The sequence below is a fragment of the Cryptotermes secundus genome, unplaced genomic scaffold, assembly GCF_002891405.2.
Source record: "Cryptotermes secundus unplaced genomic scaffold, Csec_1.0 scaffold41, whole genome shotgun sequence".
NCBI lineage: Eukaryota > Metazoa > Arthropoda > Insecta > Blattodea > Kalotermitidae > Cryptotermes > Cryptotermes secundus.
The window spans coordinates 25,606-49,611 of NW_019731215.1; the positions used below are offsets into that span (position 1 = coordinate 25,606).

Sequence of the window (24,006 nt, forward strand, 5' to 3'; positions counted from 1 at the left end):
GTTCTGGTGGGAAAGGTTATAATTAGAACCTTTTTTGAAGGCAGGTGGGTGTTTTCTAATTAGAACTTCATATAAAGTAGAGATTATAAATGAAAGTTAATTCTGAGTAAGACCTTTAATGGTAAATTTTCAAAATATCAAAGTTCATCAAGACCAGTTCTGCAGCTCCAGATGAAACAAGCAGATATGACTCACAATTATGCATTTTATGTACACTATGAAAAAAATGCATAAAAATGTCACCATGAAATCATTAACATTATATTAATTATTCACAGTGGAAGTGGAGTTCTGTATAACAAATTATGGACATTTTGGACATTATCAATTGTCCTGTCTTTTTTTACTTAAAACAATGTTTCAGAGATTGGACTCACTCCATCATCAAGTAAAAAGCCTATTCAGTTGGGCCCAATCAATAGAGCTAGACCCTATCTCCAGACACCAGAAACAAGCAGACATTTAGAAGTATATATTAAGGAGTACAAATACAATTATGTGACATCTGCTTGAAAAATCAAAATTATCCCAACAAGCATACAAAGAAGGCCAAAAATTATGTTGGAAAGAAGCAAAGGTCTTGCAGATTGAACCAAACACCATGTACAGGGAGTACAAGGAATAAACCTAACACGTCTCTGGTCTTTGTATCTGATCTGCCAACTCAGCTTGAATATCCCTCCCAACACTGTAGAAGAAGTTATAAAATTATAATTTCACCTTGTTTAGACCATACGGTAAAGTTGCATTTTTATGTTTGTACTATACAGGTGCCCAGTCTCTAACAGAAATGAGTACCAGGAATTAATTAAATAATTTTCCTGGGGAGCAAAGCACAGCTGGCGCGCAAGGCTGACAACCTTACCACCAGCTTTGAGCCGATCGTCTAGATAATGTGGGAACCTCAACGTTCTCACAACCCTATGGGCCTTCAGGGCCTGTTACAGGGACAGCTTTACTTTACTTTATTATATAGGTGCCATGCTTCAGTATTGGTTTTATTTTCAGTTAGGTCCTATTTGATATTTAGAAATTTTCGTCTGTTTGAACTTTACGTCTTGGTGCTTGTTGAATCTAATGTACATATATATATTAACTGTGACCTTAAAGACGAACAACTATATCCTACCATTGATTTTATATTTTCCTTTAGATTCTGACTCTTTAATTCTGGCTTCTACTTTTGTTGGACATCAGCTGTTATATTATGCAAGGCCTCATGTATGTGGCATTTTAAAATGTTTGTCTTAATTCCCACAGATGGTTTATGTTGTATTTGGTTTATATGTTCTGCTTTGTATGGGTTCTGGTGTCTGGAGACAGGGACTAGCTCATCAGTTGGACCCAACTGATTTAGCTCTATACCTGAGGATGAAGACAGCATCCAGTCACTGAAATGTTGTTTTAAATAAATAAATAAATAAATAAATAAAAAAGATGAAGCAAAATCTAAAAAGACAACACTTGTAACAATGATAAGAACTGCGACTCAAAAGCAAATTTGTTCCTTGGCAACATATTTTGTCAAAATAAGAGAAGAGATCCAAAATAGGATTACAAGTTTTATTCTGCACAGTGCCAGGAACTTTCTTCTGCCACAGAATTCAGACCAGTTTTGGGGTTCACCCAGCATCCTGTTCAATGCATACCAGAATCTCCTTCCTCAGACGGCAGAGTAGGCAAAATGTGAAGCTGACCACTCCCTTCCTTCTAGTGATGAGGTGAACAATGAATGGATCTTTGCATCCACTCCTACTCTAAGTCTTAATGAAATGACACTTACACATAGGCAAATATACCCTCCACATGAGCAAAAACACAAATTAGCATCTGAAGTTAGGGCTGCTCCATAGCCCAAGCGGTTAGTCGCTGGCTTCCCACCGCGGTGGCCAAGGTTTGATCAAGTGGGATTTGTGGTGGACAGAATGGCACTGGGGTGGGTTTTCTCCGGGTACTTCGGTTTCTCCTGCCAATCTTCATTCCAGCAAATTCTCCATCATCATAATCACCCAGAGCAGGCTACAATAGGCCAATCAGTGGCCGCCATGCCGAGTGGACCCAGTTGGACTCCACTCCCCACTAAGCGAAGATGAAGTTAACAAGTGATATAAAATGTGTATGTAAATGTACGCAAAAACTGGTAAAATGACTGTCATCAGGTGTAAGTTTCACAGCCAAAAGAACATGGATGGTACGATTCCTGAAAACAGGAAATTTGCCCCCCCCCCGCNATTCTACACAGTTACCTGTTTGCCCATGGGCTCAGGGTTTGTCACAGTTGTGCTGAAAAACCCATCCCACTCCAAGCGTCCATACAACCCAGCCCAATGGTTGTGTCTATTACTGGTGTGAGGGAGACACCATGGGATCAGAGTATTGTACTGTCTGTCCATTGGATCACATGCTTTCCCATTAGCACAGCCACACACTCCACGCAGACCCCCTGTCGATGATTTGCCATTCTTCATGTCATGATGTAAGTATTGCCTGGTATACACAAAAGTCAACATCAGAGAAACACATAATGCTAGTGTGGGACTCAAATTCTTCAGACTGAATCAAAAAAAGTTCTAGATTTCAACTTGGGTCTTCATATTGAGTATTTTCTCATTACTGCTTTTGCTTTACATACTAGCAACTGATATCAGGAGTGAAACATCATACTTGATGGAATGAAAGGCAAATTCATTCCCCAGCCTTTTCAAGAGTTTCAAAAAAAAAAAAAATTAGATAATCGTGAATTCTAATGTTACATATGTATTAGACGTCTTTAATCCACTTTAAGCCCACTGCATCTTCATGCCAAAATCTGTTCTGCCATTCCATGACAGCAGCAAGTGAGACTCGAATGTTCCAAGGCCAGAAGCCACAAGCTTGCCCAAAGTACCATCTAAGTTATGGAAAAGGAAGGGATTAATTCAGTAATTTATATCACAAGATTCTGTGCTAACACAAGTGTCCTTCCCCATAAAAATGGTAGATCATGTCAAGGAAAGGGACACAAGTGCAAAAGAGAATGTGGCAGTTATGATTTCTACTTCAAGATTATGGTGAGTAAACATGCAGAACAAGACACAAAGCATCCAAAAAATACATTCTCTCAAGGCAAACAGCCGAAGTTGAAACAAGATAAACAGGAACTTTGACAATTCCACACAAATATTTTCATCTGTAGGGATTCAAAGACCCATTGGAATACGAGGTTCTTTCAACAATATTAAATTCAGTGAGTGGCAGAAGAAATTTATCCAGCACAGGGTGGTGTGCATAAATGATACGGAGAAACAAGAAGCAGGTTTCATTGAAAGTGAAAAACTTCACTTTATAATAAGTTACATCAAACTTCAAGGTAATGCTAGTGAAACATCAATGTATTCTGATATTCCATCCAATTACATCATGAGAACAGGGATGCAAAATCTGCTGCTATAAAAACATCAGACAATGAAAATATAAGCGTGACTGTATGTGATGCTGATAGAGTTGGTGGACAACATGGAAACACCAACATATGCCCCCCCCCCAAATCTGAGGTATGACTGCGTATGGGTCTATTAATCGGGTGTTATCCTACAGGATGGAAGACTAAATTAAGTGATGGAGGGCTTGTTATAAGTTGCCTGGAACAGAAGAACACTAGTACTACTGAGAAAATGATGAATGTTTATGCTGGTTGTAATTGAAAGTCATTTCAATCTGGATTCCAGATCTGTAGTTCTTGCAGTGAACATTGAGCTTGTGGTCATTCCTGGACAGATGACTTCACAACATACTCATTCTTGTGAATGTGCCTTTCAAGAATCATTGGGGGGGGGGGGATGCATTCCAAATAGCTCTAGGCATGAGATCAGATATCTGGAATGTAGGCAGTCAACATAAGAGTGTGACCAGTGAATGTTTGACCGAAGCTGGAAACTGTGAAGACACCAAAGTTAAGACGGATGATAAGAATGGTGAATAGAGACTGGCAAAGCTGAATAGAGGCTACTGACTTCAAGAACCTAACTCAATAAATTTAATTAATAACACATTTTCTAATACTTATTTCCTCCCAGGTTTCTTGTAAGCGTACAAAATTATTTTTTCTGTGCAGACAGGTTTTCCAGCCCAGGGTCATTTTATATTCAGAGAATCATCTTCCATTCAGGTCAATACAAGGGAGTATCCTTTTTTTTTATTGGGTAAAAAAAAACTAGGATACAAAAGTGGCCTAGGCAATGCCCATCCGGCCTTCTGTAGCACATTCTAAAAACTTCTCTTTCTGTAGTAGCGGTGGGCCCGCGGTTAATTCACATCTTAGCATAAATTTGAGAATGTTGTGAGTGGTCCGTGCCATTTCCTCTTGTTCTTTCCTTACGTATCCGTTAAGGGAGTATCCATAATTTCCAGGACTGGTACTGCCATCTGTACAGCAGTTGTAGTAGCGCGATGCAATGGTAGATGGTAATATTAGCATATCTTGGGGGTCAGCTTACAAAATTTCATGGAACTGGGTGGACGTTCCTTTATTTGAAGGCATGTATCTCACCTGATGCAATTTCACGATGAATCTAACCAAGGAACAGCGAGTGTGCATCAAATTTTGTGCAATCTCAGAAAAAGTGCGATGGAGACTGTGGCAATGATTAGACAAGTGTTTGAGGAAGAAAGCATGAGCTGTACGCGGGTGGTTGAATAACATGCTCGATTCAGGACCGGTCAGACATCCATTGAGGACGACCAACACACAGGTAGACCCATCAGCTGTACAACACCCAAAACTGTTGCTGAACTTCAACAGCTCATTCATGAGGATTGACACTGAACCATTCAAGACATTGCTGATGAGATGGGAATTGGTTATGGGACATGCCAATGGATCCTGACTGCTGAATTTGGCACGCATCATGTCGCTGTCAAATTTGTGCCCAGGATTCTGACAGCTGATCAGAAGCCGCAGCGTGTCAAAGTCTGCGAGGAGCTTAGTTAGATCACCTCTGACAATGCAACATTCTTGCTAAGGGTTATCACTGGTGACAAGAGCCAGATTTACAGTTATGACCCTGAAACATAGCAACAATCCACCCAAAGGAAAAGTCCAAATTCACCAAGACCTAAATGGGCAAGACAGGTGAACAGCAAAGTCAAGAGCATGCTCATCATTTTCTTTGACATTAGGGGATTGTTCACAAAGAAGTCTTCCTGGTAGGCCAAACAGTCAATTCCACATACTACTGACGTTTTATGGCAACTGCATGAAATATGCAAAGCCTTTGTCCTGAACTTTGGCAAAGAAAGAACTGGCTGTTGCATCACGACACACCGTCTCACACTTCCTTTTCACCAAGGAATTTTTGACACATACACACACAAAAAAAAGAGCATGAATGTTGTCCCCCACCCACCCTACTCACCTGACTTGACCTCCTGTTACTTTTTTGTTTCCCTGACTGAAGATAAAAATGAAAGGCCGCTGTTTTGACACAACTGAGATGACTGAGGCAGAATCATAGGTAGTGCTGAACACCCTCACAGAACACAACATTCAGGATGCATTTAAAAAATGACAGCACTGGGAACAGTGCATACATGCAGAAAGGGACTACTATGAGGGTGATGGTGGCCAGTAGGCCCAAAGTTAGTTTTGGACCAGATGGTAGCATCAGTCACAAAAATTATGGGTACCACCTCATATGGCAGTAAACTTCAGTGAACTGTGAAAAACTGTCTAAGTGTTATAAATTATTACAGTGGGAGGACTAGTCTGTTAGAGAAACTGTTTATAAATTTTCAACTCAAACTGAAAGTCGTCCTCATTCATGCCAATTCATTAAGTACCATGACATGAAAGAGTATGAGGGAGTAGAGGAATAGCTCCACGATTCTTTACCTTGGCGCTAGATGAAGCAGGGTGTTAGGGGTGGACGAGTATGCCTGGTGAGAGAGGAGGGTATTTAAACTGCAATACAAAGGAACACCAATTGAATTCATAGAAGAATCCCCAAAGCGCAGGTCACAATAATGAGCTGAATTACTTGGGGGTTGTAGTTTACTCTGCTTTACAAAAGAGATATTTCTTTCCAGATTTCCCCGTCATTGCAGAAAAAGTATTTGGGAAGGGTGGAGGAGTACGGTATTTAACCAAAACACACAAACAATGTAGGCACTTTCCAGTTTAAAATGCAAGTAAAGTAAATATCACAAAATATGTAGCTTTATTTAACATCCCAAGAAATATGTAGGAAATGCCAAAATATGTAGAATGAAATTCAACCGTAGCAATTCTAATTCTGCAATTCATAGTAATAATTACCTTTTGAGCATCTACATAGTAAGAAATAAAATATGTATTGATATAAAAATCACAGCACGACTCATCAGTAATGAACCTTTAGGTTCCGTTTCTTAATTGGCTCCGTAACTGTTACATTCTCAAGGAATGTACTTTAATGAGTTAGTTAAAACTACAGTCTTATACAGCATGTACAATGACTTTCAGTTATTTGCAAGACCAGTGTCCAATGGCTTCCTTCAAAGTTGTAGGGGTGGTGGAACATTAGAGAATAAGGTAAACTACTGTTTGCATAAAGATAATTTTGAATCCTTCAGATTCTGTTACTCAGAGAGCTTTATTATTATTCTGAATTATACACAGTAAAAAGCATACAAAATAATGTACTGTGACATGACACCTGAAAGCCGCAATAGTGGAGTTAGAGCCAGGCTTCCACTGCCAGACAACGGTTCAGTAATCAAGTTTCGTGTAGTTTACGTGTGTGCTGTGTAAAACGACACAGCATGCACATAAACTACACAACTAACAATAAGAACACACAGTCAAGAGAAATAAACGACATCTTCCACCATCAGGAGGAAAACAACATGACCCAATATTGGCTCACGATATTTTAACATAATAACTAATTTTTTTAAATACAAAAGAAATTTTAATACAATTTTAAATACATAGGAAACTACTGTATGGAAAAGTGAACATCATATTGCATGCAGTGGGAAATCCCAACCAGAATACCCAGCAAATATGCTTAAATGAAACAGTATCATACGTAAATCTACACTTCAAGAAGTGTCATGGTGAATGCTTAAGGCAAACATCAAAACTAACTGTAATATTAACAAAAAATTTATAGTGAGCATTATTCATAGCTTAAGTGCATACTGTTAAAATATTTTGTGACAGTGATTCCTCATCGTAGTGGTGTGCCTCTAAGGATGATTCTTTTGAATCGAAACATGTCAGGTGAATAAAGCCTGAAGTGTTGTAAACTTGTACGTCACAGTGGACTGAAAATTATCCACTTTGTTTCTAAATGTTTGGTATAATAACTCGCTATACACAGCCATGTGCCCCAGCGTGTTAAAACTGGTTCTGGCGGAAGTGGAACGCTCAGTGCTACTGCTTTAAAGGCTTCTTTTCTCTATGGCGCTTTAACAAATACCTTCTTCACAGAAGACATCAACTTGTCAGCAAGCGGAAAATTTGCACGAATTGTTTCTGCAACACGGTGCAACCCATGGGCAAGACAAGTCAAATGTGTCATATTTGGAAATTAAGAGCAGTACCAGCTTACATCATATAACTTGCGCATCAGTCACAAAGAGCAATACGTGCTCATACTGAATGCCATTCAGCCACAGTGAATTCATGGAATTGATAAAAAATTTGGAAACTGCGGAGCTATTTGTGGTTTCAAATTGCTCTACCGCAAGAAGATATGGGGTAGATTGTTCATTCTTATTAAGGGATCTAACTATACAATTTGCAATACACTGTCCCTCACAATCTTGTGTTTTGTCGATTGATACCCACACAAAATTATCTTGAATCTTATCTCTAATGCTTTCAATTGTAAGATCATAACACTGCTTCACGTAATTTTTGCGCATAGTAGATTCATCCGGCACTTTGCACTGTGTATACTTCTCTATGAAGTTTCTCAGAGTAGGAATGGTTAGTTTCCACAGTGGAATATGTGCCGCTAAAAGGGCTTCGCATAAATCAAAGGAAAACTGTGAAAAACTATTACTAGAAAATTCACTAAGCAATTTTTGAACAGGAGCACTTTTCATGGATTCAATTTTAATATTCTCTTTGTGTATATTAGTGTTCAAATGCTGAAGAACTTGAAAGCGTTTTTCACAATCAACTGTTTTCTCACACGCTCGGCAATAAAGAATTTCATTATCTGTACTAATCATCTCTCCTTTGAACTCCCGCTGATACAGCTGTAATTTAGTTTTCTGACTTACTTTCACTTTCGGCATGACTACAGAAAGCTAAACAAACTTAACTACAGACTAGTCACCACTAATGTGAATGGCCCCCAGCTTCAAATGAAGAAGCATAACAAACCTCATGGACACTTCAGAAATAAATACGTAAGTGAAATTCCTTATTGGTTGAATAGTATTACGTTGATAGTGGCTACATGTGAACGCTTCTGACTAATCTCTTTGCGGCCACTTTGATGGTACGCGGATGAGGCAAGTTACGAGTGGAGGGATCGGGGAAGTCCCATCCTGGGTATTGCATCAGAAACATGAATCATGACAAAATGTTGAGTCAAATATGCAACATATTCTAATACAGAAAAGAAAAATTGTATATGCATGACCCTGATTGAAAATTTGAACATAAAATTAAAAAATATATGATAACCATTTTAAAAGGGAAATATGCAGTATAAATAGAGATCTTCGAAAATATGATGCTTATTCATAAAACAGGCAAAATATGCATTTACTATATGCACCATCAGACCATGTCCAAAATTTAAGAAATGAAGTAATTTATACATATATCCAAACGAGGATACTTTCTGGTTGCAAGAAATATGCATTTGTAATAAAATCCTGTCCCTAATAACACAAAGAGTTTGCCAGACAAGGAAATAAGTGTGAAAAGATCCAGAGTTCAAGAGACTATAGTCTCTTCCAGATTCTTCGTGTTACCAAGCAGAGTTACGTGTAAGACATTCGGTTGCAGCTGAGAAGCTGTCAGTCGAGGAGAATTCGGAAGGCAGCTGAATAGTTGAAGCACTGAAGACATTATTTCATGTGTGTAATTGTAAAAGAACACTAATAAATCCATTCATTCCATCTAGAACACTTTATTTTTGTTATGCATATCCCCCTACACATGACAATATTCTTGGATGGAGATGGGATGACATTGACTTTGGACTCGAAACTATGTTAAATTATCTGATAAAAATACTGTACCTGCTGCAGCATCAACTTACAGTTTCTTTGTGAATGTCCCATCAGACAGTCTAACCATAATGTTGGGAAGATCACGCCAGTCAGAGCCAGAAGCTGTAGGTATATGTGCTATTCGTGCCTCAACAAGAGGAGCCATGTCTTTGCATATGTGATCACGCAGTATGGGCTGATACTGATTTCCTCGGATCTTTAAATATAAAGTTTATAAAATTAAAATTATACACTTATAATTACAAAAGCACAGCAATTATACTAATGTCACAGATAGCCACCAGATTTCAAGAGCTCACCAAGCGCTGAAAATGTGATACAGGTTCCCCACCGTAAGGTATTTCCTCTCTCTTATGTCCATTACGGATCTTTGGAAGGTCAGACATAGCATCACGAACAGTAATGGTTCTCAAAGGTGCTGATGTCACCCACTTGCAGTTTGACAGGAACTGAAAGTGAAAAAATTAAGGCGGTTGGACTACAAAATATTTATCGCTTTTTCAGTACATAAATAGCCAGATGATTGAAAGAACATTTAAATTATAATGCAGAATAAAATACTAGCTAGCAACAAACTATCTAAATATGATGAAAACTATCTCCACTGAGCAGTTTCTTGAGAAATTATAGTTACTTGGCTGAAGAAATTCCCCACCTCTACAAAACCTGAAAGTTCATACCATACCAACTTCAGCCTGCAATGGACTCTATCCTCAGCCAGATGTATCTATTCCACACCTTCACAGTCCACTTCCTGAATATCTATTTTAATACTATCTGTCCACTCTATGCCTATGTCTCTGAAATGGTCTTTTCCTCTCAGGTTTTCTGACCGAAACTGTGCATTAGCCATCTACCCCATGCATGTATAATGACTCATATAGGTCATCCATTTTGATCACTTCTGTATTTGATCATGAAAAATCGTACAACTCCTTATTTAGTCATTTTCTCTGTCCTGTCATTTCCTCTCTCTAAGGTAAAATATTCTCCTCAGCACACAGTTCTCAAACACCCTCAATCCACTGTGGCATACAAACCTGTTGCTAGGCAATGACTGCAAAACAAACAAGACAACAGCCGTTGCTAGGCAGCAGCCCATGTGAAACAATGGAAGTACTGTTGGAAGCAGTGTTTTCTATGTGGTCTGCTCCGAGGCTATATCATGCAACTGAGTTCAGTTTAGTTAGTGCACTGCAGTGCAGTGGAGTGGAGTGGAGTGGAGTGGAGCGAGTTAGTCGGCGTCCTGCTGTGGTTCAGTCCTTGTGATCTGTTGTTGTTAGAAGCTGGCAGCTGAGGATAGTGTGGGAACCCGTAAGAAGGGGAACGTTCACTGCTGAAGCTGCTACCAAGCAACAGCTGTGAAGATGCAACTGTGAACACTAGTACATGGGTGTAACAGCGAACTGTAAAGTGTAGTCGCAAACTGTATTAAAGCGTACAATAAATCAAGTCACTCCATACACGTGACACAATGTTCTCTTAAAGCTACATTTCATGTCCTTTTTCTGCAGTTTAGCTCACACCAAACAAACTGTTCAGGCCCAAGGCCTTTTTCTACATTTTGCACAAGCAAGTTATTTACAGACAGAGAATTCTGCCATATTCACTCCCCACAGCCCAGACGTCCACTATTTGTTGGCTGTCCATGCTCCTTGACTGGTTTCTAGGTTACGCAACTAATCTGAATGGAAGAGGTTTTCTACGTGGTCCGTGCCGCAGCTATATAACGAGCTGTAACCACAATACCTCCACCATGACCCTGTGAGTCATAGGAGGTGACAAAAAGGAAAGTCTCAAATATTAGACAGTAAAATATGGTCGCAAGTCCAAGGGACATGGGCCCGAGAAACACTGCACTGGCCAGGGCCAGCAGCATATGCAAAAGACAGACCTGTCCTCTCGTCATAGAGGGCATTTCACAAAAACAAGGCTGTAACTGTCAAACAGTAATAAGTACCTGGTCCTGGGGCTCGACACCAAGACTTACTGACTGGTTGACCATCAGTCACAATATGACTTTGACTTTGGCAAGATTAGACCAAATTCGAACTAGGAGTAGAGAAGAGTACAAGAAGTTAGCCTGTCAAGACTTCACGTGTGATTTGAAGGCTTCATGTGCTACAGTCACAGTAATCTTGAGAGAGTAAGACTAATTACAGTTGTGACTAGTGGAGATCCAATAAACTGATTCACCAATCCAAACCCGCATCTTAGTCACTGAGACATGTGACAATATCACCTACTATTGTACTTTTCCCCTCAGTTTGCAATGCAACCATAAAAACAGCATTATTATTGATCAATTAAAAAGACATGGTTATTTTTGGAAATAATGTGTTTAAAACTGAGAGACCAAATCTGATATGTAGTTAACAAAAAAGTCACTATTTCTTTATATCAAAGATACAAATCTTTTGACAAAAATGCTATGTTCACCTTTTTGTCATCCACCACAACTGGAAGCTGACAGGCTTTTAGATTGAAAACATGCATTGGCTCTGGATAATTGGGAAGAATCTCACCAGGAGCAGCAGCTAAAATGATGGCCCTTGGGAAGAACAAACGCAATGACAACTTACTGGATGCACTCAAAGGAGTGAAAAATGTTACTAGCCAGCTAAGCTGTCTGGCCATAAAACACATGAAATTTTCACATTTTACACAGATGTTTTTACACATGCTCATGTTTCATCAATGATTTATGCTACTTATACTGATTTTAATGAGATACAACACTTCAAAAATTAATACAAACCTAACATTTGCACATATTTATGTAACATGTGACACAAAAAATGAAGCTAAAAGAGTGATAAACATGACTGGCTTTGTGGATCTGAATGAAACTCATGTAAGCAGTGTGCGCATTATTGCATTTGCAGTATGTAAATTAGGGACTTTATCTCTGAACCAAAATTTACCTAGTAACAGAGTAAACATTTGGAAGAATATGTATACTTAAGTATGTACATAGATCTATTCCCCCCAATGATTTATTGCAGAAAAAAGTATTTTCCATTTTGAATGTTAAATTTGGGCAGTTCGTTTATAAATCTATCACTTTTTTTTCATCAGCATCAGATGTAGAAGAGTGTCAATTTTCTTGCACTACAGCATGAAGCAGTCTTTTCCACTGGTTGATGGGTGATCAAGTATGTTGTGATGCAATTTAATTTCTTTGCTGCAGTAACACCTGGGACTGAAACAGTTTTCTCTGGCTTTTGTACATAAACTGTTTAAGTTCATTCCAAATGTGATAATCTAGTGACTTAAATCTGGAGAATTTGGAAGCAATTCTGTGGATCTGACAATTTCAACTATAGTGCCATCAGACTGTTTCAAAGATAAAGTAATATGATTATGAAATGCCTATTTTAGAATGAAGAATAGAAAAATGAATCTACCAAAGAATTCTTTTTACACACTTATTATGTAACACCCCACATAAGCATCATTCAAATCTGCACAGCCATCTACTCTCAGCATTTTTTAAACTGTTACTTTTTTGCCACCTGATGTGTGTTTCAGCCTGAAGTAGCCACTTTTTTTCCTTCAAAACTGGTTACAGAGAATTACTCAGCAAGCACATGACAAATAATATGAGAACCACGTTATGAATCAGATGCTCCCAGGATGTTGTTTTGATGTCGGTTCACAGAGAAAATTGTCAAAATGACCAAAAATATTCAGTCTCAGTCAAAAACGTTTTTGCTAGTACCGTCTTATATAATGGACTATTTTCCAATTTGCACTAAAATGCAGAAACAGACTAAATCACAAGCATAGAAAGTTAATTGACATCAGGCACTTATTGCTGTACATGATAATCATGACCATACTTTCTTAATTCCAATTACTATTACAACTTTTAAGGAACCAAAAAGTATGATGTTACCGTCTGAAATTGGATTCAGAAGTTAAGGCAACTATTCCTTAATGTCTCAGTTATCCATCATCAAGCTTTAACATTACCGTAAACAATGTGTTGGTAATACAAGAGTGGAATGGTCCACACTTCAAGCATCTATTTGGTGTACTCTTTATAACCAATCAAATTTTATATGGAGGAGGACATATCATATTATATATTTATCACAAACCTATATGATGTTCTGTAATCAATTTTTCTTTTTCACTTTAGTTACATCTTAATGATATAGTAAAGATTATTTCAAATACAGTAACATTCTGACTTGATAGCTCAAATTCAAATACTGTCACTAATATCAAACAAGGACCTCCCTTTTATAAAATTTCATAAAAACTATGGTCTATAGATTACAATTTAACTACAATGCATTCATTTTATCAGGTGGTATCCATAATTTCTGTGACTGGTGCTGCCATCTGGTCAAAAATTAACTTTCGGCCTACTGGCCACCATCACACTCAATGTAATCCCCTTCCGCAGGTATGCACAGTTCCCAGTGCTGCTGCCATTTTTTAAATGCATCCTGGAAGTCGGGTTCTGTGACAGCATTAAGCACCGCCTGCGATTCTGCCTTGATCACCTCCTTTGTGTCAAAACAGCAATCTTTCAGTTTTATCTTCAATCAGGGAAACAGAAAAGTTGCAGGGGGCCAAGTCAGGCAAGTAGGGTGGGGTGGGGGTAGGGACGACAGTCGTGTTATTTCTGGTCAAAATATCCCTGGTGAAAAAGGAAGTGTGACATGGTGCACTGTCGTGATGCAACAGCTAGTTCTTTTGTTGCCAAAGTTCGGGGTGAAGTCTTTGCACATTTACATAACAATCACCGTAAAACATCACAGTAGTATGCGGAATTTACTGTTAGGCCTGCCAGGACAAATTCTTTGAGAACAAAGAAAATGATGAGCATGCTCTTGACTTTACGCTTCACCTGTCTCACCTTTTTTGGTCTTGGTGAGTTTGGACTTTTCCACTGGGAGGATTACTGCTTTGTCTCAGGGTCATAATCATAAATCCAGCTGCTCTCACCAGTGATAACCCTAGACAAAGCTGGATCATTGGAGGCGATCTGACGAAGTTCCTTGCAGAACTTGACACGCTGCTGCTTCTGATCAGCTGTCAGAGTCATAGGCACAAATTTGGCGCCAACATGATGCATGTCCAATTCAGCAGTCAGAATCTGTTAGAATGTCCCATAACCAATTTCCATCTCATCAGCAAGGTCTTGAATGCTTCAACATTAATCCTCATGAATGAGCTGTTGAAGTTTGGCAACAGTATTGGGCATTGTAGGTCTGATAGGCCTACCCGTGTGTTGGTCGTTCTCAATGACTGTCTGACCGGCCCTGAACCGAACATGCCATTCAAACACCTGTGTACAGCTCATGCTTTCTTCCCCAAACACTTGTCTAATCATTGCCACGGTCTCTGTCGCACTTTTTTCTGAGATTTGCACAAAATCTGATACACACTCACTGTTCCTTTGTTGGATCCGTTGCATAATTGCACCAGGCCAGATATAAAACTCCAAATAAAAGGACATAAAAATCAGCACATCCACCTGGCTGCATGAAATTTTGTACACTAACTCCCAAGATATGCTAGTACTACCATCTACTGTTGCATCACACTACTACAACCGCTGTACAGAAGGCAGCACCAGTCCCAGAAATTATGGATACCACCTCATATGTGTAATGCATATAATAGTGTCCCAAAAAGTAAAAATCCCTTTAGCAAATCTCCCTCAGGTGTCTGAGTCAATGAACCTGTACATTGTTCAATAAATACGTGGGGCAATCCAAAAGTTACCGAAATTTGAATTTTGCGTGCGAATAGTTATGAGTACATCGAAATACGGCTAGGTGTCTCCTCACACATTCTTCTTGAATCAGTGTGGCAAGCGGCGTCGAGTTGAGTGGTTGGGTTTATTGTTGGTGAATATATTCCCATTGTTGTGACCTGAGAGAGCGGCGTGTCTGTATAAAGTTTAGTTTCAAACTTGGGAAAACCACTGCAGAAACGTACCAAATGTTGAAGCAAGCTTTTGGTGAAAACAGTTTAGGCCAGACACAAACTTATAAGAGGTATAAGCGTTTTAAAAATGGCCGAACATTGANAACAGAAGCAGCATCGCTTGGAAATCTGCAGGGAACTTCAGCAACAGCTTCAAGAGGATCCAAACTTTCTTTCGAAGGTTGTCACTGGTGACAAAAGTTGGGTTTATGGCTACGACCCTGAAAGCAAGCAGCAATCGTCGCAATGGAAGAGCCCTTCTTCACCTCAGCCAAAAAAAGCTCAACAAGTCAAGAGCAACATTAAGTTTTTTTGATACTGACGGGATTGTTCATAAGGAGTTCGTCCCTCCTAGTCAGACAGTTAATAAAAGAGTTCTATCGCGATGTCCTAAGGTGTTTGAAGGAGGACATGAGGAGAAAACGTCCAGAGAAGTGGCGCACGAACAACTGGGTACTCCACCATGACAATGCACAACCACATATGGCTTACATTGTGCAGGAATTTTTGGCTAAAAACAAGATGGCAGTTGTTCCCCACCCACCGTACTCGCCAGACTTAGCTCCATGCGACTTCTTTCTCTTCCCCAAGATGAAAATCAAGTTGAAGGGGCGAAGATTTGATACAGTTGAGGAAATTCAAGCAGAAACACAGACTGTACTAAACACCCTAACAAGAAAGACTTCCAGGATGCATTTGAAAAGTGGCAGAAATGCTAGGATCGGTGTATGCACTCCCAAGGGGACTACTTTCAAGGTGATGGTGCAGAATAAGATCTAGGTAAGATGTAATAGTTTTTATTAATATATTTCAGGAACTTTTGGATTGCACCACGTAATTTCTACATGCAACACAATGAATACAAGCCTGACACACTGAACACATCACACATATAGTATCTCACCTCCTCCGTGTCTGAGGTACACCATAGTTTCCAGCCTGCAAAACACCAAATGTGCACTGGTACCCCATTCTCACAAGACAACGAACAGTCAGTTTCAATACCATACTGCGTTTGAATGACACAAAGTTGCGCACGTTCTCTAAGATGAAGAACCTCGGGCGATAAAAGTCACAGTATGACAAATATGACACGACCAAGGAGTTCTGTAAATAGAAAACATTACAGGCAATATTTCATTCTATCAACCACTGGCACAGCACAGAAAACCATAACCATGAAATATTTTATCATCCTCAACTCATTTCACACTACCCAGCTTTAGTAAATGACAGAAATCAATTTTCAAAACCAAGGATACCTATTCCACATTAAGGTGGTCCCTTGTCACCATAGCATGGTGTGTCTTCTGGTTTCCAGTAGAAAAGATGGCCTCCAGGGCAGCTGTTAATATACTGTCACATGTTGGGTGTATAACGCGTGACAAGTAACTTCACGCCTTATTTGATTTAGCGTTATTCCACTCGCTCTTACAATCACACCATTTACAATCTCACAATTACTGCCATCGGCAGTATCACAATTACTACACTGCAATTAACTGGTTACTCTTTCTCTAGTAACTGGCTCAATACTCACTACTACTGAATAGTCACTCACTACTAACTGCTACCTAACTCCTGACAAACTACTGACTGTTCAATGGTGTTCGCTGCTCCTTATTTAGCCTCGTTACGGACAACACAGAAAACAGTTACGTAATAGGTACCACTGTTGCGTAACGTCATGTTTACCGATTGCCTAGCAACAGTCGTTGCACGGACTTCCCACCGTGTTTATAAAGGTGTTGCTGGGCAACGCTGCTGGGAGTTGTTTATGACTACATAGCAACTGCGGCATCGCGTGTTACGTCACCGTGGCAATGGTTGCCTGGTGCAGCCACTCCTCTGCCACATCACCGCGGGGAAGGGGGTGTTTACCGAGTGTTGCACACTGGTGGATGGAGTGGGGGTATGTGACGTCACTCGCGAGGTCAGAGTTCACGCGACCCCCATCTCCCGCTACGCCATCCACATCACAATACTAAATATGCTGTCAGAGATAATTGTCAAGGGTTGATCCTCCAACTGGGGGGTTGTGCAGGGAGCTAAAAACTCCTCTCCATGAGCCAGGCCCTTGAATGTGGATGGAGTGCTGACCAAAAATGATGAAATGGGAAGGGCACGCAATATACATAGGAGAGAGGAGAAATGCACAGTTGTGGGAAGAAAACCAAAAGGGAAGAGACCATTTGAAAGATGCAGGTATAAATGAAAGAATATTAAATAGATATTAAAGAAACAGGATGAGGGGGGGGGGGTATGGGCTGAAATCTTTTGGCTCAGTGGCAGGATTTTGTCAGCACAGTAGTAATATATTGTCATGTGTTGGGTGTATAACACGACAAGTAACTTCACGTCCTATTTGATATAGCAAATTTATTCCACTCGCTCTTACAATCACACAATTTACAATCTCAACATTACTGTCACTGGCAGTATCACAAATACTCTGGCGAAAGATAGACAGCAATTGACTGGTTACTCTCTCTCTAGTAACTCACTCACTAGTAACTGGCTCAATACTCAATAATCACTTAACTTGGCGATCGCTGCATTGAAACTCAACTCAACTGAATAGTGTTCGCAGCTACTTATTTAGCCTCGGTAGTGACAACACAGAAAACAGTTACATAATAGGTACCGCTGTTGCCTGATGCTGTGTTCACAGGTTACCTAGCAACACTGTCAAAGTTGCTTACTGCTCTGTAGCAATCGCAGCATCCCTTGGTAATGTCGCTGTGGGAGGGGGCGGGGTGTTGACTGGCCTATTACCATAGCAGCAACGGTCTGAAGGTGTTACGTTACTAATGGGGGCAGGGTCCTGCATAGCGCAAATATGTCACAATATGAATTCAATAGAATGAGTGGGTTTCTTGCATTAGACAGTATCCTGGACTTATGAATCCAATCTGCACTACCAAACTCTATTTCTTAACACCTTAATCTGATCGGAATTTCTTTGATGACAGAATTTTGATTTCTTATTGCCATCTTATAAGAAATTTTATTTTGAAGCATTAAGCAACATATATTTTCAAAATGTCCACACTACTCATACATGCTGTGCAGTAGCCTATAAATTGTGAGTGTATTAAGCCGGGTCCAGACTTGTTGCGTATCCCCGTATCTTATCAGTGTGGACGGTACCCCGTATCATCCTTCCGTTGGAAAATGATACGCAACGGGCTGTTCGCCCGTTTGGCGGTCTTTTCCCGTCGCATCAAAGGGACGACTCGGGTTGCAGTGGTGCCAGTCTGGACGTATAGGCGGCTGCATCGCGCTTTGCTTATCAGCTCCAGACAGTTGGAGTGTAGTAATCACCAGTGTGCGTTCTTCTGTTTGTGATTCTCTGTTTATATACTCTGAATGGAGTGGAGTGGAGATACGCAACAAGTCTGGATGCAAAATTTTGTCGCGTTGCATCGGACGATATGCAACGGAGATACGATACAGGGATATGCAACAAGTCTGGACCCGGCTTTACAATGCTGATAAATGTTAGTCATAGTGATTTGCTTAGTATGTCAACCTTTCTTTTATATCCTCAGTAAGAAAAAATCTCATCCTAGAGTTTGGCAAACACACTTAAGCTAACACTGGCCAAATTAAAATGTTTAAGCATGGCATACCTTGAAGAGCGAATACTGGCGCGAGTTAAATCTGTTCATTCCACTGTATCCTTGACAAGGAGGACCACCACACAGTAGTTCCACTTCACCCTTACAAGGTAACCGTTGGCCCTTATCATTTGTTTTCTTTCCCTGCCAACAGAATACAGTGTCATGTCCAACAAATGTGGTATTTTCCATAATCAATGTGTTACTTGTGTTTAAAGGAATATATTTAAAATAGTGAATGCAACTTCAAGGTAATTTCTTATTTAACCCTCCAGATTTTGTTCACCTATATCTCACATTTTCAGGGGTTCCTCTGTCATACTGTGTTCCAGTCTAAGTTGGCTATTTGAAATATTATGTTGAAGATATCATCAATATTAAAATTATGTTAAAACTATTAGTTTTTAGAGTTATTATTTCACAAGACCCTATCCTGAACTAGATGAATCCAGTCATTTTCACATCCATTTGTGTATGTGTACTTCTGTTTGATAATGGAGGCAGTGACTGGAATGTTCTGCACTGTAGGTTGTATAGAACTGAACATACTATGAATAATTAAATATGAGATAACTGTATCTCAGAATATGTACTGCATACTCATCTGTTGTAGATAAACAATGCAACATGGCACAGTTGGTAGGACTGTTTCAAAGGCAAGAAGATGGGTGATTTGGAAAATATGAGAACCAGTACAGTTAATGACTTGTGGGAACATCCCACACACTATCACACTGTTTCGCCGATCAACGGTCAACACTAACTCAGGTCCATGGCACATTGCTGCACACTGCTGTCAGCTCTCATTTATACAGCACCCACTGTCCAGCTCACTTTTCACCATCACGTGCACTAACGAATCACACTGCTGCCAGCACTCGTATTTATACACACTCGCTGCCCAGGCCACATTCAGATCATTACACGCGCTAGCCAATCAGCGCTCACAATTGCAACTGCAAGTTTCGCTCCTCCATCAAGCATGGTATAAAAGGCGGAGCCCAAAGCCCGCAATCATCAGTGACCACATCAACCAGTCAGCCATCACACCCAGTCCAGAGCGATCGGCCTTCGGAGTCATCAGCTGCGTCAGCTCTCCAGCGGTCATGCCCAACACACCGGGCAACTGGCGCAGCCGCCGCCAGTCCAGCGACTACGCTCCATGACCAGACGTCTTCCAGCAACCACGCTCTGCGACCAGGCAACTTCCGGCAATTGCTGCACTGCGACAAGGCTACATCCAGTAACTGCCGCCCACTACGGAGGAGCAAGAACCTGCCAGCATGCTCACGGTGGAACGAACAGTGAGGGCGAATCAGTGAGAATAGGCAAATAGCAAGCGCATGTGGTGAACATTAATAACAATCCCAGACTTAAAGCTGCTACAGCATCAGAGGTTATTTCAGCCAGGATATGATTTGTGTTAAAAAAGTTGTAATTAACCCTTCCTAATATGCAGTGTAAATGATAAATTTGTCCAACTTTAAACAGTTGACAGATTTTGTTTGATAAAATCATAACAGTTAAGTCAGGGTTATTAATACCTCAGGTTGTATATCAACCTGTAACTAAGGTCTTTAAATACCAAGATTTGGCAGCAAGACAAAAAAAAAAACTCGGCTTAAAATTAGATAAAATGATGCCTACTGTAAAGGGAGGCAGCTTCATCATAAAGCAAGCAATCAAAAACAAAAGGATGCAAGTAAAATGAGTGGCATTTCAGTTCCAACATTACCTAAGGCCGTGTTATGTACTTGTAAACGAGTTTTCAAGGCATAAAGAAATAAAATGACAATATTAAAAGCAAATTAGCACAAAAGAAGATAGAACTGTATCTATGTTGGACTATAAAGGGGTAAAACATACAGGATATCTGGTTGAAACTTAAAAAATAAATAAAAGAGAACCAAGGAGTTAAAAGAAAAGCAGCAGTATATCAAGCAGTACATGGGCATGTAGATCTGGTCCTACAAAAACACATGTCAAATTCTTGCAGGACCAATTATGTTGACAAAAAACTTCTGGTGAAATTCTATCCTACAGGCAATCTCTACATCACTGAGAAAGGCCACAAAGTTAGATGGCTGGTTCTGAGCTGCAGAATTACTGCCCACATAGCATATAGCAAAGGATCTTTTCCAGACTACCTCATTTTTATTCTAAAACAGTTCTGGCTTTATTACTTCATTCTTCCAGTGGACAGCCAACACTCAGTGTCCATCCTTGGTGAGTCATAGTTTTAAGTGGCTCATGAGCCTCATGTGGTGCACATGTCTGGTTACATTTTGCTTTACTCTTGCAATTTGCTTCTCGGCTCCTATTAGTTATTATATTTTGTATTTTGTTACTTCTGAAAGCATACTAATTTTACTTTCTAACATTCTTCCAATTCAGGTTATTTTGGCTGCATTATCATTAAATATCTGTTCGATTTGATCCATTATACATAAGAATAGACCTAGTCAGCACAGATGAACTTTTATCCTAAAATAAATATGAAATGAGAGACACGTGTTTATCACAGGTTCTCAAGTATCTTGAGAGTCTATGCATTCATTTGTATCAGATTTGAAGGGTAAAAACCACTGAAATCAAAACACTCAAAAACAAGGACTAACAAGAGATTGCCTCACCTGTGGACTTTGCAACTACCCACTGAGGGAAAGGTTACTTGGGAAAACCATCTAACTTGGAATAAAGTGGTGAATATCTGTAGAATAATGCAATCAACTCAAGAAACGCAAGAGAAACCAATGCATGCTGTGAAGTTTAAACCTAAACAATAATCAATATCAAACAACACAGTAGCACACACCCAGTTGGAAAGCAAGTGAATAAATTAGTGACAGGCAGGAAATAAGATGTTATTATGAGGGCGAGTCAGTAAATGGGTCACAAATTGAAGTAAAAACAGCTGTAGTTGATGCAACAGGCTTTACACATGTATCACTAGGCAGCCCCACAGTCAAGCTTCATGACAGTCTAGATAGAAGATGTACGTGCATATGTTCGAGGATGGTTTCAACATTCAAGATGGCGACTGTGCTTGGGGGTGTAATACAGAAGAACACTGTTCTGTTATGTGTTTTCTGTGGGCAAAAGGACTCAAAAGGATTTGTAAAGAAATGTTTCTTGTTTATGGTGGGAAATGTTCGTCATATAAAATAGTTCACAACTCGGTGGCAAACGTTCTGCTGGTGACACAGGATGAAACGGAGGTGCAGAAGTGGCTGAGACAATAGTCAAAAGACTTGTATGCTGCGGGTTTCAATGCAATGATAAAGCTTTGGGACAAGTGTATCAATGTTGGTGGAGGATATGTTGAGAAATAAAGGTTTTTCCCCAGGTTAAAATATCACATGTTTTAGGGTTTGTATTCATTTGTGACCATTTGTAACAACTGTATTTACTGTGGACAATCACATCCTAAAGGTAATGTCCTCCATATCATAAAAGAGTATTTTCAGTGTAAAAGAGTGAATCACTTCTGAAGTATGTGTAAGGACTGGGCAATACAGGAACCTACATTCAAAAAAGAAGAGGAAATGAAGGGGAATGCATAAGCACACTTATTCTGAACTTCTCACCTATATTATATTTAAGCATCCTGTTGCACTCTACACGATAAATGATACAAACGTCTTTACTACGTAGTAAAGACAAGCAGCGGCACACACACAGGAAGACTACACAGAATAACACCTGTATAGTGTGGAAGCAAGAACTAGCCGCTGCAGCACTTTAGACATAGGGCGAGTAACCCTAACAATTTTAAACTTTAAATTTAAAATTTAGAGAAAATTTTAAAGGATTTTAAAATTAAAACTAAAGATTTTATAGTGCTAGTACAGGAAAATCAAAATTGATGTGTGCAAAATAATCTACATACCAGACACATATCAACGAGGTAGATGTTGATAATAACGAAGAAAATAACAATGTGTTTTTTAAATGTTAAATTATAGACTGGGTTCAGTGTGGCAGCAACGTAAGAGTATACACCTGATGATGGCCGTTAGAGGCCGAAACATGTAGTGTAGAAGAGAACATGATCAAAGACATATAATATATATTGTTTGCACTTGGGACGGAGTTTGTATCATTTATTGTCACCTATGTTGGTTCCCTACGAGTTGCTAAATTGAGGGAATGCTGTCAATACATGTAAAAAGGTAAAGTTGTCCCTGTGCTTAATTATGTACTACTTCAGAAAGATATACTGGGGAGTTTAGGCATAGCTCCACCCTTCTTGACCTTGACAGTAGATGGAGGTGAGTGGTCAGCTTCATGACCCAGCCACTTTACCGCTGGGGAAATCAACCGTGGTATGCACTGGATATGAGACTGGGTAGGCCCCAGAGCCGGTCTCGACACAACAGAGAAGAGAAAAATCTTGCCATTCTGAGAATTAAAAACCAGGACATCCAGCCCCATAGCCTGTCACTATACTACCAACTCAGTTATCCTGATGGCTGCTACCAATACATGTGATTCAGAAAATATATGAGGGTGGTTCAAGGTTGATCTGGACTTATTTTTCCAAAAGATGTTGGCACCAGAGCAACAAATCTTGTTGTGGAAGATGGTGGAGACACTGTTCTCATTTCTTGATATGTGACAGTCCCTCTTTGGTCTGCAAAATATTGGCAGTGCATGATAGCATCAGACCCTGCCACTCCAAGCACAGAAGAGACTTGTCATCAGATTTCTACCGACTACGTGAAACCAGCTGAAATTCTACGTAGGCTAAATGCACAGTATGGAGAAGAGACTCTATTACAAACCAGTTTACATGAGAGGTGAAACAAGTTTTCCAGGCTGTCAAGAAGTCGGTGACTGACCACATGCTCATGTTCAACAACTGTAACAGATGTGACCATTTGTTGCTTCAAAGAGATAATTTTGGAAAACAGATGAGTTAAAGGGAATTATATTGTATCCAAAATGTGCAACCTGTTTCACAATACTGTTTGCTTAGTGATGTGCAAGATAAGGCCTAGGAAAGTGTCACAGAAGAGTGTACTGCATGTTAACACACATCTGCACATGGAAAATTCCACAACGAAGACAATGGCAACCTTTGGATGAGAAGCAATAAACCACCCTCTTACAGTCCAGACTTAGTTGCCAGTGATTTTCACTTGTTTAAACCACTCAAGAAGCACCTACATGGCAAAAATTCAACATGGATGAACTCAAGCACAGTGTCCTAATTGGCCAGATGGTC

General features: G+C 39.8%; 1 protein-coding gene across 2 annotated transcripts in view; it reads right to left on the minus strand.

The window, feature by feature from the left end:
- Positions 1–24,006, minus strand: part of LOC111866393 (DNA (cytosine-5)-methyltransferase 1) — an 88,816-nt gene that overhangs the window by 5,905 nt on the left and 58,905 nt on the right. For both annotated transcript variants that reach the window (XM_023855293.2, XM_023855292.2), the window contains exons 21-26: positions 18,792–18,923; positions 16,064–16,266; positions 11,653–11,764; positions 9,513–9,662; positions 9,243–9,409; positions 2,247–2,487 (exon numbers count right to left, since the gene is read on the minus strand). In XM_023855293.2, coding sequence (XP_023711061.1) covers positions 2,247–2,487; positions 9,243–9,409; positions 9,513–9,662; positions 11,653–11,764; positions 16,064–16,266; positions 18,792–18,923 — 1,005 coding nt within the window. The remainder of the gene's footprint in view (positions 1–2,246; positions 2,488–9,242; positions 9,410–9,512; positions 9,663–11,652; positions 11,765–16,063; positions 16,267–18,791; positions 18,924–24,006) is intronic.